This window comes from Arctopsyche grandis, chromosome 5 (assembly GCF_051622035.1).
Source record: "Arctopsyche grandis isolate Sample6627 chromosome 5, ASM5162203v2, whole genome shotgun sequence".
NCBI lineage: Eukaryota > Metazoa > Arthropoda > Insecta > Trichoptera > Hydropsychidae > Arctopsyche > Arctopsyche grandis.
In genome coordinates, this window is record NC_135359.1 from 12802437 (window position 1) to 12823429 (window position 20993).

At 32.5% G+C, this 20993-nt stretch overlaps 2 protein-coding genes across 2 annotated transcripts in view; one reads left to right on the forward strand and one right to left on the reverse strand.

The window, feature by feature from the left end:
• The window catches only part of LOC143912094 (superoxide dismutase [Cu-Zn]-like), a 207596-nt gene that overhangs the window by 182138 nt on the left and 4465 nt on the right, over positions 1-20993 (reverse strand). The gene's annotated exons all lie outside the window — the stretch shown is intronic.
• Positions 874-16689, forward strand: LOC143911969 (uncharacterized). The gene is made up of 6 exons (XM_077431073.1): positions 874-904; positions 2611-2822; positions 3368-3503; positions 15029-15291; positions 15372-15507; positions 16357-16689. Exons 1-6 carry the CDS (start codon positions 874-876, stop codon positions 16446-16448), a joined length of 870 nt encoding a protein of 289 aa, XP_077287199.1. The 3' UTR covers positions 16449-16689.

Sequence of the window (20993 nt, forward strand, 5' to 3'; positions counted from 1 at the left end):
ATGAATTACATACACAAACAAATCAATTTAATAAAAAAAATGAGAATAAAATAGTATGAGACGGAGGAAACATCGGTTTTGGCCAGGACACATCAAAATATGTGCAATCAATGATTTTATTTACAATGTATGTGATTTAAACTCATGATTTCTATAAAAAAAATATTAAATTTCGATTTATTCGTCGATTTACTTCAATAAAATTAGAGATTCTAGTTGACACATATTGTAATACTATTAATTAAAAATAATAATGAAAAGAAGTCGGAGTCAGTTGATTTTACTACTCCGTCTACATCAGAAATGCTCTAACTTCCCGACTCCGATTCCACAGCCCTAAAATATATTAAAAAATATATGTATATTTGATGGGAAATATTCTATAAAATAATTCAATTGTGATATTTTTTCATATATAAAAAAAAAAAAATTTTTGCAATTAAAATATTGTTCGAATTAATAAATCAGTCATAAAATATAAATAAAAATTGTTTTCGTCTGAGGTGAAAGGAAAAAAGTAAAGTTTTCAAGTCAATCCATAGATGTCTCAACATAATCATTTCGATATAAAATAATTTTCCCTGTTTCTTACCTCAAAGAAAATTAGCATAAAATGTAAATCGTGTTGTGTGATCAAAAAAATCTTCACAATTGTATTTTAAAATATTTAAATTTGCAAATAGTGCAAACGTTACACAGTCGAGTGGCAGATGCAACGTATTGCTGTGTGAAAAATTTTAATATAACGAAAGTTTTAGATATGAGAGACGAGGCGACCGAGACTACGCTCGTTGGTATGGAAAAAAAAAATATAACTCTGTCATTGCTAGCGCGCCAAATCCCATTTTCTTCTGGCGCTGTTTACACTTCAAGATGTTCCTGGGTTTTTATTGGTCGTGGGCCGGTGAGTCGGGAGAATCAGCATAACGGCCCAATAAAAAGCAGGCATTTGTATAAATTTCGGATGTGAAAATGTGTAATATCCACCGGCGAATAAGACCGGCAAGGGAAGCAAACGCGGGCGGGGTACGGGGAGATATATAATTTGACGCTTTGATAATAACCCGCGTGGCGATGGCCGGTCGACTGCGGAGTAGGCCCTCATCGGTTTTTACGATTTCGAGACTTGCGAAAGAATGCGTGGAATAATAATGCGCGTTAATCGGAACCTGGATGTCTCCGGACCTGTGATGGTATGCGTGTGTGTGCGTGCGTGCGGGAGCACTCGAAGCCGGAAAATCCCGGAAAGCTGCTGGAAAAACCGAAACGGAGGAGGACGACGAGAGTACGGAGCCGCGCGTAAGCGGATTAAGGCGAAGATAAGGGAATGCGTATAACAATCGAAAAGAACGGCTTACGTATTAAGTTCATATCACGTTTATAACGGAGATCTTCTGAACCGCTTTATACCTTGAATATATTATTATATTACGACCATATATCTATATCTATATACTTGGCAATAATTGTATGTATGTATAGCCATTAAACTCTCTTTAGGATGAATAAATAAATCGCAAAATCTGTCGTGATCCCAAAAGATTTCGTGTAATTTTGTTTTCAGTACACGTTTGACGACATTCAAAACATACTATTTTGTGTTCCTCGGATATTTTAATACATCAATTAATATGATTGATTATGATTGTATTAATGATTATAACTTTTTAATGTGTAATCTGTTAAATCGATGAGAACTGACACATGTACATAGATATGTACATATATAGCATCTAAACACAGATATTTTTATAATCATTATCTGTAGTAGACGGCGTTTCTCGGGTGTTATCAAAAAAAAGTGTTAAAAGAAACTTTAAGTCTGCACTTTCCGTTAGAGTATGTTGGGCATAACGAGGAAAGACAGGAAGTAGAATAAGTGAGTGAGATGTGTGACAAGAGTAGTGGAGAATTTGAAATGGCAATGGGTGGGCCACGTGGCTAGAATAATGGACAGAAGAAGTTCTAGAATGGTACCCGAGAGAATGTAAACGCGTGAAAGTAACGCCGAAATGAAGATGGGTGGACGAAATTATTGTTGATTGATTTGGACGTGATAAATTAATTGATTTGAGACAAAGTTTAAAGTTGACATGGCCGGGTCACGGTTCCGAGATAAATCACTCATGGACTTTACTGTTAACGGCGTTACGCGCACGAAATTCAGCGACAAATCACTCACGCGGCAAATCACTCACGGACATTGCAATCACAGATAAATCACTCATGGGGAAAATCACTCACGCGACATTACGCTCACGGAATTATTAAAATTATTAAATCGCTACCGATATATAGCGATACTACCGGTAGATACCGGCACTGGCGGCAGACATTGGTGTTAGCGGTAAAAACCGGCACTAGCGGCAAATACCGGCACTACCGGTGGTTAGAAGGTTTTTTCAGTAGTACCAGTAGTGACAAATTTCGATATTTTTGAAATCCCTAATACATAATATACAAACTTTACGAAGTAGTACACTAAATTATATTATATTTTCTTCTTAGTCTAATTTATCTAAAATTAAAATATCTCATTATATGTAAAACTAAGAAGCAATTTCCTTAATTTCCTTCATATACCAATACTAAACATTGAATTCGTTTCAGGTGCAGTTAGTGGACTTCAGTTGGGAATGGTGACCATACCCGCCTTCGCACTAAAGGACACTTTTGTCAGACTTCAATGCAAGTACAGACTGGAACCGGGCGAGTCCTTGTATTCAGTCAAGTGGTATAAGGATGGAAGCGAGTTCTTCAGGTACGTCCCAAAGGACGAGCCTCCAGCACAAATCTTCGAAACTCCGGGAGTTGATATCGATGTGAGTAAATATTCACGTGTGCATACTATTTTACATATACATATAATATGCAAAAATAAATTGTTCATTTTACTATTTCCTGATAAGGGCAATGTGGCTTTGTTGATTCAAATAATATACGAAGTACGTTTTGGTCAATACGCTTTTCATAGAATCCATTTATGTATGTATGTAAATATTAAAACAACATTATAAACTTACGAACAAATACAATGGAAGTAGAAATCAGTGCATCTATTTGATGCAAACGATATTAAATTATGTGCAAACAGTAATATTACCCACATATAAATATTAGAATTTGAATTAATAATATACATACAAGTAGATGGTGAAATATAATCGTAATAAACACGTTAAAGAATCCAAAAATTTTGGAGACGGTGACAGCTAACCCTTTGCCTTTAGCATTATTTATATGTTTGACTTTCCGCCACCCACTCGTTTTGTCAGATTTTAATTGTTTAAACGTCTATAACTTCTTAACTGTACTTTTTAATCAATTAAATTTCCAGAAAATATCTAATTCATGTATTTTATTTCAGATTGAGAATTGTACAGAAACGTCTGTAGCATTTGGACCTTTGACTTACATATCGTCTGGAAAATATCGCTGTGAAATTTCAGGAGAGGCCCCCATCTTTCAAACGGTTTCACATTATCGAGATTTGACTGTTGTCAGTAAGTGTGATTTATTTTATATACCAGTTTTATTTGGGTATTGATTGTGTTTAAAATTTTAAAGTGTATGCAATTTCGACTGGTGTATGAACATGCAATAGTAAGAAATGGAACAGCAGTTCAGTAAAACGTACATTGTATTTATTTCGCCGTAGTTTTTTGTCAGTCTGGCAAGTCAAAGAGATATGAACACAAAAGTAAATAGAAACGATCCTTTTTCTTGTTTTCGTTCGTTTGTGTGTGCCTTCATTCATAAAGAGCGGATTCGTAGAACAGTTGGGCAATAAAGCTTTGGTAACGATGAAAAGTCAATTTTTCTTAGAGATTTTCGCGACGCTTACGCACCCCGGGGAACAACGGCGGATAGAAATCAGATTGTATGGCGATTTTTATGCTTTTCGGGAGGGCAAAAGGAGGAAGAGCATTTGTACACAAAAGAGCAAACGAAAAATGTACGTATATTGCAAGGACAGGAAAAAATAAATAAAAAACAGTAGGCACAAAGCGTCGCCGTGAATAATGTATACAAGGAGACGCGTTGTTTACCGTGCGAAAACCGTACGGCTGTGGAACACGTCCTTTCACTTTGTCAGTCTCATAAGAGGCCTTTCTTTCGGGGAGAAAACCTGCCTTCAACCCGTCCTTACCACCTCGAATGCTCCTCTCATAAGAGCAACAAAATTACCAAAGATAATTTCAAATTCCTAAGTTTCTTCGCGGTCATATGTGGATGCGCAGCTAGAACGAGCGCACTCCTCAAACCGTGTAAATATGATATTACCGGAATTACTAACAAGCAAAACCAATCTACCATAAAATTCAGTAGTGTTTCCGTACAAGTATGAATAATTTAAAGTACCGAAAATATGCCTCTGTGAAAAATGGGTTTTATTGCAATTGAAACAAACTAGCAACCACTAGAATAATATACTAGCAAAAAATCACTGTAAATAAATGAGTTCCTTCGTAGGCTCGAAAAACGAAAATAGTCTTGAATGGTTTTCATTTTTTTTTTTTGTTTAAAACGTTCATCTAAATTGTCAGTGCTATATAAATACACATATGTACATAATATATGCATGTGATTACGTTGTGTAAATGATGTTTTATGAATGGAGTGTTGATTTTGCATTGTCAGTAATATTTAATCTATGCGAAGTGTAATACTCTGACAACAAGCCTATAATTGCGTCTCGAGAAGATCAAACAAGCTATTTTGCCCCAAGCTACTCCCAATGACAATGAGCCGACTAAATGGTTTTTAACTAACCAAAAAGGGGGATTGATATTGTGCGTAGCGAAAATTTTCCTATCCAAAGGAAATATTAAGAACAGCTTGATTACGCTCAGACGTGACAAAAGAAAATTTCAATAAACGCATTAAACTATAAATCGAATACATTCCATTAATTGAAATATAAAACCATGCGGAAAATTTGATTATTCCAACAGCCCTATGCTCTTTATATACTATCATATTTTTATAGTTTATGTGTAAAATTAATAACATTTATCAATAAATATTTCAAATATTATTTACTTATTTTAAAGTTTTGAACCATTGTAGTATTCTAGGGAAAACCAGGGCACCACAATGGCCCACATAAAAAATGATTAAATAAAAGAAAAATAATATATTAGGAAATAGAAAATAACATAATATTAGTAGGTAATGTCTTGCATCCACAGCCAGCACTAATACATATATGTATGTATAAGAACCAGCCGTAAATACAAAACATTCCCGCGAGGCCCAAATATAAAACAGAAGATCGAGATTCTACACCAATTATGAAAATAAAGATGAGCGCAGGTTACCAGACAAATAGGTCAAAATAATCACCTATGTATGCTCAGGTAAAAAATATCACATTCAGTCGGATGGCTCTTGGAATAGGAACCATTCGATAAAGCACTGTGCGGGCAGGAGGTACAACCATCAAATAATGATGTCTACCACGCACATAACTAATAGGGACATACTTAAGTTCCAACTGTTTCAGCAACGACAGGCATGTAGAAGCTGGATAATAAAAGGAAAATAAGCTGTTTCGGGGAAAAAAATGTTTTCAATATTTGTAATCTAAAAAGTAATATCATTTTTTTGTATATCCTTCCATTGTTCAGGAAATATGAATGAAAATTAAAAAAATATGAAAGTTCATTTTTAGAATTAATTATAAACATTTTTGATTTAAATTAGCTAAATTCTAATTTGTTTTATATTACTTTTTTCCATGGAATTATATTTCCTAATAAATATATACTTTGAGGCAAATATAAAATGTATGTAATATAAAATTCACGTGTCAATAATTTGATTGCATTTGGAATGTTGGTCTAGAATAGTTACAAAAATTAGAGAGCATTAGCAAAAGCAGCACGGAAAAGTCAATTGAAATTTTTATTGACAATTCAACCGTTTAAATTTTTATTCTATGCACATACATACATAGTTTCAGTACAGGCAGTAGATATGCATGTTCAATAAATTGCTTTCGAATGAGTTTTTGCCTCAAAATGGATCGAGCTAAAAATATAAGTGTAACCGAACAAAACGACCAGAATGTGTAAAACTTTACACTAGGTGTAAAAGTTAATATCATGAAATATTTTCCAACGAGGCTTCGTTATCTACGTGTACGAGTACACCACGTATCTCGCACTTTCATTATTAGCACCAGAGGCGGTTTCACAGCTTGCGAATTGCGTCCCGCGTTATCCGGCTTTCGCGAGTGACTTCGTCGAATATTCCCACAGTTTGAGAAGCACTCGTCTAGGGCACATTTGTACTCAGGGGAGTTATCTTCGTCGCGGCAGGATACTTTGCGAGCGCGCCATCCCTAGATTGATGCCGGCCCGAGAGCCTTTTGTTGTTCCGCGTGTAACGAGCTTCCGGATATAACACAATGGCGACGACAACAATACCAGCGATAAAGGATAACGGCCCCCGCCATATTACATAATTACTCGGTTTCGGCGCCACTGGATTTGCGGAGAACCGAGCTTCGTCCACCAAAACAGTTAAGTTTCCCTGCGCAAATAAGAAAGCGCCACTGGAATTGTAGGTATCACTTCCCGTTCCACGGCTCTTCTGTGCCCCCATATACATGCTGAAAAAATGTAGAGCTGTGGCGGGTTGCGAAATTGTTAATATTTAATTTTTCTCTTCGTCCCTTTGTTTGGCGATACGGCCGCCCTGGGGCGAGTGCGCGTTATCGGCACTGTGAGCGACTCCGCTGCCTACCGTAAAGGTTTAAACAAATTAGTAAAAATAACCCGAGTCCTTTGCCTTTTCGACCCCACCCGGGTTTAAACATTCATTTAAGTGTTTTCCTTTTCATCCGACTATTTGTTTCCGGCTATGCCGCAGCTTGAATAGAATTAAATTAACCTTATGAATATTCATTGAATTTTCCAATGTGTCATTCATAAAATCTGACGGCAAAAATTTATTATTTTATACGACAATAAGTAACTAAGGCTTTTTTATGCATGATGCAAAACAAATAAACTACAAAATACGCTACAATTCATGTGTATGCATGAAAAAGTACTTTATGAATGTCACTACGTTTATGAATTTTTCAGTCAGCTATTCATTTTCCAGAAAATATACATTAAATTTTGAAATTTATTATTAAAGGATATTAATAAAATAATATCCTTATTGCCAGCAGAAATGATTTGACCGTAAATAAACCCCTTTTCCCTGAAAACGAATATTACAATATCATTATATTTTTGAAAGACTTCAGATATTAATTAAATACACAGTTACAATTTCAATTTAAATTTTCAGAATTATTTTTGATTGTAATAATTTTAAACAAGCCACCCAATGAGTTATAATTATTGTATTCTCGCTTGCTTTTCAACTCGTTTGTGAGAAGCAAGCTAGAGCATAATACGAGTGTATGGAATCCGCATGAAGCAAATTACTCTATAATGTTTGAGAGAGTGCAAAAAGCATTTATTCGCTTCCCAGATAGGAAAGAATATGGGTATTATCCATATATCTACCCTACTCCATTCCTTTCGGGCATGCTTGGGTATAATTCCCTTGAACTTCGGAGAAACTTTCGTTTTGTTCTCCAGATTCTACGTGGTAGGAACTCTATGTCCCTAATAATTATGTGTGTCATCATTTGATGGCTGTACTTCATGCTAGCACAGTTCTTTATCGAATGGCACCTATTTCAAGACCTATCCAACTTCTCAATGAAATCGTTGCTACTAAGCCTGAATGTGATATTTTCCACCTCAGTGAGCGTAGGTTATCGGAGATTATGTTAACCTATTTGTCTAGTAGCCTGCGCTCATCATTATTTTCATAATTGAATGTGATGTATGTAGCATTTTGATCTTCTCTCTTCCATTTGGGCCTTGCCTTTGTATTTGTGGCTGGTTCTTATATATTGGTGCTGGCTATAAGTGCAAGACATTCCCTATTTTATATTTTATTATTTGATATTTTTACTTTATCTGCTATTGTTTTTTTATGATTATGAATAAATGTATTTTTTGTATGCGTATATACATATGTATATATTTTTATTTTTCTCATCTCTCTGCAGTTTTTCAACCATTGTGGCGCATTAGGGACTCTTGAAATGCCACAATGGTCCAAACTTAAACTTTAATAAATCAATAAATTATAAAATGCCGATCTAGGGAAACATAAAATTTATAAATCGAAACAAGAATTTTATTGCGTATTGAATTTAGTACTATGAACGGTTGTAAATATGATTGCCAACAATATTTTGAAAATAAAACAATACCATTTCCCACGAACCCTCGTAACATTTATTTTTATAGTTCGATGTTTTTAGAATCATTATTAAAATAGCATACGATTCTTTTCAAACGTTTAAATGGGTTTAATGTACAAATTTCCGACATTTTTTGTATGTTTGAACAAGTTTTAAATGTAAAAAAAGTAATAATAGAAGTGCGCCTCAAAAGTATTATGCATGAAACATTAATATAACCATTTGAATAAATAAATTAATTACACTCTGTGCATAGCAAAATACACATATAAACGGAAACGTGCGAGAAAAACATTAACCTTTGGGTATTATCTGGCCGTTTTGTACCAGAAACCGCAAAATTATTCAAAAGTGGCCAACGAGGGTGACGAAGCGACAAAAACTCCCGTTTTCTGCACCCTTCGCCCCTAGCTTCCCCTGAAACCTTAGCATAAACAGTGAAAGGGGTGATGAGGGGAACGGGTGGGGCTGCAGGGGGTGTCACAATAAATTTTCCGGCGCAGGTTTTCCGGAACTAAAATGTTTGGTGTGCTTAATCCTCAGGGCCGGCTTCGGATTGCCCGACATCGAGCATCTGCTCACCTTCCCACACCTCCCCGTACGGCTCTGGACCCGCTCTCTTATAACCCTGCGGTTTATACTAATCCCCTTATTTGCTAATCGCTCGAGCATAACTAAGACCATAAGACACCAACCACCAATGATCGCGATCATAGTGATTTATATGCTGGTCGCCTTTCATAATTAATGTACAGTTTAAATTTCTTAAAATTCGGCCTAGTTTCGAATATCGTTACAACGATTAGCTGTACTAATATTTTTAAACAGAATAACTTTCAATATTATGAATAATAAAATGCATCTTCAGCTTCAAGTATTCCTGATTTACTATTATTTCGTATTTTCAATGCCTACCGAGGAACGGATAAATTGAATTGGTTCTGTAGATAAGAAAAGAAGAAAATATGTATTTTTATACACCGCGTAATATCAATATCATTTTACTATATCTGACGCTTAATGGTGTGCTATGAAAAAAATAAATATTTCATACCTGTTTTAAGATAAAAAAAATAGGAACCTTATTATACATACCAGTTGTTTTACCCGGCTTCACTCAGTTTTTGTAATATAAACAGTTTAAATTTTTATTAAATTTATTGTTTTTTTATTAAATTTATTTGAAGCGAAAAAAATATTATATTCAAATAATTGAATTGTCATCATAGAAACTTTGTTTTACTTACATACATATATATAGGATCCGGATGTGAAGGATTCCAAGTGAAACGCAGATTAAGTCAGAACTACATATGTATTTATTAACACATGTCTTCGGGCTTGTTCTCCAACAAGTGCCCATAACAACACGCATCCGGTCTTTCCCATGCATACCACACTCATACTTTATCCCTTGCAGTTTGACCAACCACAATTACGGCTCGTTTAAAAATCATTCCTACATATACATATATGTACATACTTACATATGTACATACAAACAAAGACTCTTTCGAAATTATATATTAGATATGTAAGTAACTGCCATAAAAAATTGAATTTTATAAAAAAAAATTAATTTTTGACGTACTGGCAAACCTGAGTTAGGTCAGAGACTAATAATTATCTTCATATGAGGCTTGAAAACCAGAATGGTACAAGCGAAAGAAAGATGAAAGGGAGATAATCAAATATTTGTGTATATTTTTGAGGATTTTTATTATAAAATTACTAAAATAAATCTCAACATAGTCCTTCCATAATAAAATACTTCTGACATGAAAAGTATTAAATATGTACAATAATTATTTTTATATAACTAAAACCAGCTTTTTTTAAAAATGTTACTTGTACCAGTCTGGTTTTCAGCCCGTCATATATCATATAAATATAGGGGTTCCAAATATTCGAATATATTCGAAAATCGAATTTCGCATAGTAGTTTTGAATTATTTATTTGTTGTTTTTAGAAGGTCAAGATATTATTAAAATTTTAAGAGAATCATAATCTGAAACATAAAATAGAACTAAATGTACTTAAGATTGAAAATTGATTCATATATGTATAACTGGCTTTACCATTGTTTACTAGTAGATAAGTCGAGGATTCAAATCCCAGCCGGAGTCGAGAAATTATTTGACTTACATACATATTGTATACGCTGCAGGCAAGATCAGGATGGTTATTATATATAGATCGTCCATCCACTGTTATAGTTTGTCATTTTATCTATGTAACTTGATTAAAATCCCCCCCCCCCTCTTTCGTTTTTTGCAAATCTGAATTGGTTGATTGTTAAATGTACATCACTACAACATCAACGAGAGATCGATATCATATAACACGTCAGATAGATAGGTCTAGAGGGTTTCACTACCCAAAAAAAACTATCGATAAAATGTTACCCACAAGCAACCTATGTACATATGAGCATACATTGTAGAATGTGCTTAGTATTTATGAACAAGTTTGGTCATTGTGTCGCTTTGGGGAAACATGTTATGGCATCTATGGTTAAAATGGAATATATAAAAAAATGATGTATAGGTACATACATAATTAACAAACATATGTATAGTCAAAGTAAACAACGAAAATTCATATATACATTCCAAAGTATTACCCATATTTTTCACTTTCATTTAAGTATAGTAAAATAATTTTGAAAAATTATTGTAATGAGATTTTTTTGTATTTCTTAATTGTATCAACACCTGTTCATAATGTCTATAACGCGATAAAGGGCACTTCTTTAATTTGAGTCGGTGAAACATTGATATAAATCATAATAAAATTAGAGTACTCGGGCGTGGATCGTTTTTTCAATTGACCGTTGATCTCACATTAGTAGCTGTCAACATTTTTTAGGTCATCAATCGTTGTGGTCACATCCCACAGGCGATACTTAAAAGGTCACATGATCTGTTTCGATGTCGTCTTGAAATCTAGTTAACGTTTACCGAATTAGCCCATTAGCAGTGATAGCTTTCACACGCGCATTCGACAAATATGTAGGATTAATATAATGTGAGTAAAATATATATTAATATTCTTAATGAAATAATCTGTTTTGAAATTTTTGAGGGATTTTTGGTGCGCTGACCTGAAAAAGGATTTTCTAGAAAGCGGTTATTTATGAAATAATTAAAATCTCCATACGCTGATTAGAGTGTGGAAACATTAACGTTAGCAGTGCGGTGTGCGAGCGAGTAGATTTCATTTATAAAGTTCTCTGAAATGACAAGGAAATTGCAGTTTCGGTTAATAAATAAAGCGGAAGTTAAGCAAATGTCTGTGCTTTCGTTAAAAGCACACCGTCCGCCATTTGTATGTATATTTAATTATAAACAAAGCCTTTTCGCAGAAAAGCGGATGTTTCAGCACAGGCTCCAAGAAAAACGATATACAGCTGAAGAACAGTATTAATATTTGTTTTTTGTATTTACAAGAGAAAATCAGTATAAGAAGCATACTATGTGATATATATTGTACACATATATCATTATTCGCGATGTTTCTATTTAATGAGTTTGAAATTCTCTTACGAAAATAAATACATAATTTCAAAGTATTAACATAATTACTAGTATTTCCAGTGAATATATAACCTTGACATCTCGCAAATAGCTTTACTATTAATAAATAAAAATGCCGTTTAGATTTTTTCAAACAACTTTATCCAAATCATAATGAATAAATGTGACATATGTACATTTGTCATAAAAACACCAAACCAATTTCATTATCATCATCGAATCGTTACCATAAAGTCAAATTTAAACATATGGTATACTCTTATATGTATGTAATCGGTCATAATAAGTATGTGAGCATGTTTTAGTAAAATGAGTAATAATATCTCAATCATTACTATATGTGTGTATATTATATTTGGTTTCGCGAACAAACGTTCACGAACAAAACGCTCACCGACATAGTACATACTGTTCCCGATATAAGGCTCATTTGTCAGAACGTTCACGGATGAAATGTACGCGCAAAATACTATTCATGATAAAAACGTTCACACGAAATAATGTTCACGTGGCAAAACGAACACATACAAAACGAATATACCTATAAAAGTATTATCTTATATACCTATGTTTTATCTGTGAAAGGACAATGTGTAAATCTTCGTCACTACAAGTTTCATTGAATTCTTGAACTTTATTTTTGTCTTAAATTTTTTTTTCACATCAACGTATTGTGGGTGTTCGTTTTTTCGATTGAACGTTATTTTGTGTGAACATTTTATCCATGATCGTTATGACGCGTGGACCTTCAATCGGGTTCATGACATATTTATGTAGGTGAACGTTTGTTCGTGACAACATTATATTTATATAGGCTAAGTTCACGTTAAGTTAAATGTGTAAAATGCTTTCAATTGTGTGGTTACTGGTTCAATCCCTGGCTATGCTGCTAAAAGGTTTAAGTCACTTTGACTTCCAACCCCTAAATCTAAAAACGATAGCAGTATAGACTAGTGGTTACCATATAATGCTTTCGAACAAATCGGCCACGGGTTCAAATCTCACCGGTTGCTGCTGGCCATACCTTGGATTTGTAACTCCAAGGTTGATCGTTTCCTATCAGAGGTTGCCAATTTCATTGAAACAGCCCAAACAAATTGACAATCCTGTCCCATTTTTTCACAAAATTTTAGTTTACAATATCTCGAATTCGCTGATTTATAAAATGCTGCATAATTGTCCATAAAGTCCTGCAAATTTTGAGTTTTTCAGGTCCTTGAAATTCGGCCATTTATAAAAAAAATGCTCCAAAAATGCAAATTCATCAATTTATCAAACTTTATCCATAAACATATGTATCAATGATACATATGTTAATGGATAAATTCTCTGTAAAATTAAAATTATAAATTATTCTCTAAAAAATTACTCTATAAATTGTATATCGGTTTTTGTAATTGCCAAGAGGGTGCATTGGGGCTTACCCGTTAGGCCTTACTGGTATATACGTACATATATGTATGTATGTAAATAAAAATGAATTCTACTAATAATAATTTCTACAAGTATAAATTATTATCTATTACTTTGCAATTGACAGTTTATTGAAAAATTTAATACACAGATTTTTCGATAAACTGTTATTAACTTTTACAAAAATTTTGTAATATCCATATATTATACAAGTAATAATGAATGTTAAGGAGAATTTTTTTTATTTTTAATCATTTTTAAAATAGATAATAGTCAAGCAAGCAGTAATGTCAATAAAAAAATAAGTAAAGCTACTGGCCAAATATGTAAATACAGGTCAAAAAAATGTTAAGAATTTTACAAATGTTCATAAATATGTATATCTGTTAATGATTGGATATAGAATTAAATTCACCAAAATTGTAACGATCGTTTTTTAAAAATCAAAAAAAATGTACATAACTTTTCAGCATGTAAGCTCACATTTCAAAGCTACCCAGTTTGTGTTGGTTTTCATTTAGAGCGTGAGCTTTCACGCAAGGCAGGTGGCGTCGGAGGCTTCTTTCGTGTCATATCATAAAGGGGTAGAGAAGACGCGAGGGGTGGAGGTGGAGGACTTGAAAGGGAAGGTTATGGGGATGGGAGGTAGAATACGTGATTTTTCCTTGGATATTTTGTCGGAAATGGGATATCCCGCCACAAGTCCCGGGCGTCCCCCATGAAAGGATATTGATTGCAAAATCTGCATTGCGACACCCCTCGCGCACCGCGTCTTGTGAAAACCGAACCGCAAAACAACCCTTAACCGTCAAACGCAACCTCCGATCCTCCTTCCATCTTCGAAGCCTTCAACCGAACCTCAAAACACCGTCTTACATTACCTGAATGTGTGCACTTCAGTCGAAAACAGCAAGCTTCAAACTCAACCTACATAAGTGACTTCAGGAAAACTTGTTTACCAAATCATAAATATCAATATATTAATTCAGAGACACTTTCATAAAAATTAAAAAAAAAAAAATACAATGGGGTTAGTTTTTTTTATCGTTGTCAGATCCGTGCATATTTTGAGACAAATTTATGAAGTAGATTAAATCGAGAATGTACAATCCACTTGTTGCTTCTGTATTCGAGTCATATATCTTAAGTTGCTTTTATGCATAAGAAAATAATTATGAGTTTCAACACAACTTTAATGGATTGTGGAAGTTGAAAATTTCCACTTATTCTACTTCAGAAAATTCTTTATTAATTTTATATAAATATAAATTTTCAATGAAGATAAGTCTGTATGATTTAAATTTTGCTTTTTGTTAACTATGTTGTCTTATATTGAAAAAGCTTTTTAATATATGTTATATTTGAAAGTCCAATTTCCAGTTCCAAGAACACTATTTCTGTTTGACTTAATTCACAAATTGTTATTTTAATTCGACATGTCCAGAATTGTTTAAAAGCAGAATAAACGTTTTACATGCCGCCAGTATTTTTTAAATATTGTTAAACGTAAAACATTATATTTTATGTTTTGAGAGATATTTCCCGAAATAAAAAAGTGGACTTTTGCCACTTTTCTCATGAGGACGTCTCATATTTACTTGTATTTGATATAAAGTTTTATATAATTTTTTTATAAATATATAATATTGAAATTTTATAAGTGTGAGTGGTTTTGAAAGTTGAAATGTTGAAAATTGAAAAGAAAAGTTGGAAGTTGAAAAGAAAATTTACACAATCACTACAAATCGCCTAAACATTTTTTGATTTTTAATAATATTTATTTTTGTTTTGTCCATGCAGCAATGCCGAATGACGGTCCGAAAGTGGTAGGTGGGAGATCTCGATATCACATCAACGACTTGGTTAAATTGAATTGCTCTTTCGGTAGATCGAAACCACCTGCCGTACTTTCGTGGTTCGTGAACGGTGAACCTGCTAACGAGACCTTTCTCAGAGGACCTTATCGAGATGTCGATGGAATAGACGATCTCTGCACGACGTACCTCGGTTTAGAGTTTAGAGTTCAGCCGAAACATTTCAAAAGCGGGGACATGAAACTAAAGGTAGATAATAACTCCTCCTTTCAGAACGATACAACATACTGAAATTCGAATTTAATATTAATTTACATTGCAAATTTTAGTGCATTGCTACGGTCGCTTCTAAATACAGCAAAATTAGAGAAGAAAGAGTGGAGGGTATGAGTCCTCAGCGTACACCTGCTTTAGAAAGTAGAGATAGTGCAATAGCGGGTGATTCGAGAGCTGATAGAGTACAAGGTAAGTCAATCAATCAGTGTTGTGTGTATGTATTTGTTTTATATTTTTTAAATGAAAGATTCCCTACGTGTAACAGAGTGAATTATTGGATATATATGTATGTATATGTAGCTGAACGTATTGCGAAACGTTATACAACCACTCTTCTGCACCTGAAGGATACTTTCTCGCCCCCTCATCATTGAGAAATATCTCACAAACAACTTTTTATTTAATTTGCATAAGTAGGCTTCTCTTCTGAAGTGTATACTGCTAAATATACGCTTGATTTTTTTTGGTTTTAAACATTATACATATAAAATTATGTTACCGATTCTATTTATATATAAAAAATATATAAATACTGTCGTATATATATATATATATATATATATATATATATATATATATATATATATATATATATATATATATATATATATATATATATATATATATATATATATATATATATATATATATATATATATATATATATATATATTGAAAGCACTCGCGGCGTAAAATAATTCGCAGTGTATGAAAAAGAATAATGATCGGCGAAGATATATGAAGAAAAATTTGAAGACAACTTCTACTATTATTTTGCTGGGAAAATTCTTCCAATATTTTTTTGTGTATGCGGCGAGAATTTCGTATGAAAGAAACTCGGCGTGTTTTAAGAAACTTAAGGACATTTATCATAGGCTAACAAAGAAACGGGAAAACCTAATATCCAACTTTCGTACAAGAGCTTAGCGCGAATGTTCCAGAGTATGTGCGCGTGTGTTTGCGTAATTAACTAATCGTATATATGTAATATATCATTATCCAATAATAATGTGTGTTTTATTTGTATTTTTGTTACAGCTGGAAGCAATGTGGCTTCGCAGAATCAACTTCTCTTAACTGTCTCGTTAATTTTATGTTTATGTAATGCTTTAAAGTATAACATTAGATAACCAGGAAATCGTGTAACGATTGTGTGGTCTAGTTCTTACGTATGAAATCATATATTGCCAAAGAAAAATATTTATTAATGATAACTGTTTGAATATTTCGACTTACTACATAGATGCCATGAATGTTTATGATTTGTAATATTTTTAATAAAATTTTATTTCAAATAAATACACCAGAAATTTTTATAGTGCCGACAGTGATTTTATAAGGAATTAAAAGCACTAAGCATATGTGAGTCTCAAAAAATTGAATAAATTTAACAAAAAAAAAGTCATCACATGTGTTGTTGTTTATATTTGTATTCGAAGATATACATACATATATATGTACGTATAAAACATCGTAAGTAATCGTCGACAAAAAGGGAACCGTTGAGAATATATGTAAGTATGTATGCATTATTTGAAAACGTTATGAAATGTCATATAAATTTATATACATTTTCTTTTTTTTGTGATTTCCACGTAAATAATATATTTAGAATGCAAATTTAAGCAGAATAAGTAAGGATTAATTACCATCCTAATCTGTTTTAATTTTTCATTTCGCCTTTAGATGGAAATTACTCATGACAGATGAAGCCATTAATTTTATAAAATCAGTCATAGAGCATTATGCAAAATACAAAAACATTTTAATTTTACGGAATGGAATTTGTATTCGATTTCATCAGATATAATTTGTGTTTCAAATTTTTGGTAAACAGGGTTGAAAATCTGAAAATATTATATTATATTATATTTCAAATACGACGAAAACCTACGTACATACATTTCATATGCAAAAGTTATTTATATTATAAATCAATTGCCTTAATTTAACTTTGTGAATTTTTTTATTGTAACCAATTGATCATTTGAATGACTGTGATAATTTAAGTAAAAATATATTAATTATATTAAAAAAAAAAACAGTAAATTCATGATTTCCCCGTGTAATCAAATAAATATTATGTGTGAAGGAGTCTTAATGACTTCAAGCTTATTTGAATTAAACATATTGCTAATAAACATTCCAAGAAATTATTAAATATTAGACGCTTAAATTGTTATACATATTAATGTATTTTATTGTGAGTAAAAATATGATAGTACCTACGTACATACGAGTACATATATAAATGTATTATATAATATTAAAAGTGAAGTGTTTTTATGATAAAATGGCAGTGTACATATGATCCTTTAAGTATAATAAATGTAATTTAATATTATTGTGATATTTTTCGTGCTTTTGTAAATATTGCGCAAGCATATAATTAATATTAAAATCTATTGAGCTCTTTGTATATCAAATTTCTTCATTATAATTATGTTATGTGAAATCTCTGATTATGTAATATAACAAGATGTGCAAAAATAAAAAAAAATAAACTCAAATTTTATTGAAAAATAAATATCTTTTATTTTAGATAATCGCCATTTCCAATTTGGAAGTCTTTAATCGAACAATTCGCGTGAAATTTTCCAATTTTTGCCTAGTCAAATTATTCAATTCCACATGGAAATTGTAACGATATTTAACGTGTAGCGTCTCAATTAAACTTTAATTATGCGCCAGCCAAACGTCAAAGGGGTCTAATGTTTTTGACAACTTTGACATGGATGTGATATCGATTTTGTGATATACACCTTTCTGGCTATTATAATATATTTAAAATAAATTGGAAATCCAATTTTATTTTAATGAACTCTAAAAAATTATATTATTTTCATTTCAATTTAGCAAAATACTGAAAATTAATTAGAATAAAAATAAGTTTACTGAACTAACTTTATTTTGATTTGTAATGGAATTATCCTCATTTCAAATATATGTACATATACATTTTTAGCGTCACTTTCTTCTACCCATATCACGGGTCTACGTGACGAGACAGAATGTTAAATTACAGAAAACACAAATATCGGAAGGCAAAGATTGAAAATCGAAAGATCTTAAGTCGAAAGATAAAAAAAAATGGTGCATGGTAAACGGTACATACTCATTTAATTTGCGCGAGCAGGATACAACAGGAACAAGAGGAACATACTTTTCCTCCCGTATTCTGCACGCGCACATTAATTCGATTTTCGATCTTTGCTTTCCGATATTTGCGTTTTCTGTAATTTAACATTCTGTTTCGTCACGGAGACCGCCATATCACATATTTTTTTTTTTTTATTTTATTTATTTGGAAAATTTACAGTTTACAGTTTATTAGATTGATAGTAAAAAAATATAATTATGTTAAGTAAACCATTAATAATTTTCACATATAGGTAAAAAAAGAAAAGCTCAAACATTTAAAATAAGAAACAAAAATGATAATAGAGTAAGATAGTTAAAGAAAACAAAAAAAGAAAAAAAATAGAAATAACAGTATAATAAAAATATCAGAATAATAAGAATAATAATATGATAAAAGTTATGAAATAATATAAAAAATATAATATATAACAAAAAACAAAAAGACAAAATAAATACATCAAAATAAAAATTCATAATCATAATCATAAACTTTCATTAAAATTAATCATCGAAAAACAAATTTGCAATAATTACTCTAGCTTGTATAGCATTAATATTAAATAAGTCAAACATAGAAATTGTTAAGATTAGTGTGTTGACGGTGGAGCTTGCACGCCAGATGAATGAGCTTCTTCCATAATTAGAAAAAGTATTAGGTATGTAAAGGAGCTCATTACATCTAGTCATTCTATTTGGCACACGCAATGATAGTCTGCTCAATAATTGAGGACAGTCAATCGAGCCGTTAAGGATGTTCAAATTTGTTGAGATGTCAGCTATCTCCCTTCTTTTGACAAGAGGAAGTAGATGCTGACACCTACAAGCATCTTCATAGGAAGTATAGGTTAATCCAAAACGGCTACTGACGTACCTCAGGAATCTCTTCTGAATGCGCTCCAATCTGTTCCTTGCACCAGAGTAATCTGGGTTCCAAACTTGGGATGCAAACTCAACAATACTTCTTACGTATGCACAATATAGTATTTTGTATGATTTTATAGAAGTAAAGCATTTGGAGGACCGGATGACGAACCCGAGGGCCTTCGACGCTCGAGCTACAACATTGTCAATATGTTTACTAAAGGATAGATCAGAGTTTAAAAAGACTCCCAAATCCCTAATTTCCGATACCCTTGTGAGTCTATGTCCGTTAATTGAATGAGGAAAGTCAACTGGACATAGTTTTCTGGTGAAGGTTATGCAGGAGCATTTTGCTACATTAATTTCCAACTTATTTATGCTGCAATAAGCCTCTAGTCTGAACAAATCATCTTGTAGGGCCAAAGCATCATTTCGGTTGTCTATTCTCTTGAAAATCTTCATATCATCAGCAAATAATAGTACATTTGAATTCTGAAAACATTTTTCAATATCGAAGATGAAAATATTGAATAATAGAGGTCCCAAGAGGGAGCCTTGTGGAACACCAGAAGGAATATTCATCCATTTCGATATAAATCCATTTAATGAGACAGCCTGTGATCGACGCGTAATGTATGAGGTGAACCATCTATAGAGATCACCATGAATACCGATCTGTAAAAGTTTTTCAAGGAGAATATCGTGATCAATCTTGTCAAATGCCTTACTATAATCTGTATATATAGTATCAACCTGAGACCGATCGTTCATGGCATTAGTAACGAAATCATTAAATAGTAGTAAATTTGTTGTAACTGAGCGACCTTTCTGAAAACCATGTTGTTGCATACTAAGAGATTGCGAGATAGCTGGAAAAAGTTGGTCGTACACTAATTTTTCTAATATCTTAGCAAATATACATAGCTTTGATATAGGCCTGTAATTGGAAATTTCGTTTTTTTTTCCTTTCTTATGTACAGGAGATATGAATGCTGATTTCCAGATACAAGGTACAAGGCCCTCACTAATAGATCTTTTATAGATAATGGTTAGTGGTAAAGTTAGGCTTTCAGCACATTTTGAGATAAAAATTGGAGAAATTAAATCTGGGCCTGCTGTTTTATGAATATCAGTTGATTTCAAAATATTTAATACTTTTTCACTTCGAATTTCAATTGATCCAATTTCAGAGGAAGATGTGACAGAACAGACGTTGGATGGTAAGGGATAAGAGGAAGTCGATTGATTAGAGACCGGTTTAAGGAACGTCGAGTAAAAGAAGGAAGAAAACAAATTACAAATGTCCACCCCCGTATCAGCAGTAATGTCACCATGATACAGAATATGAGGTAGGACGTTGTTTTTGTTCCTTGATTTAATGTAGGACCAGAATGCTTTGGGATTCAAGGAAATGTCGTTTTCTACTAAAGTCATATAATTTTTGAAACATTCTGTCTCTAAAGTTTTTGCCCGATTGCGTAATAGTACAAAGGTATGATGGTCAGCCAGGTTGTTATAATTTTTGAATTTCTTAAAAAATTTATACTTTTCCTTCAGGACTTTTTTTAGGGGTGCAGTATACCAAGCGGGAAATTTTCTACTTTGAACATGTTTCTGTGGGATATATTTATCCCTTAAATTATATATAAGATTATAAAATGAATTTACAGCAT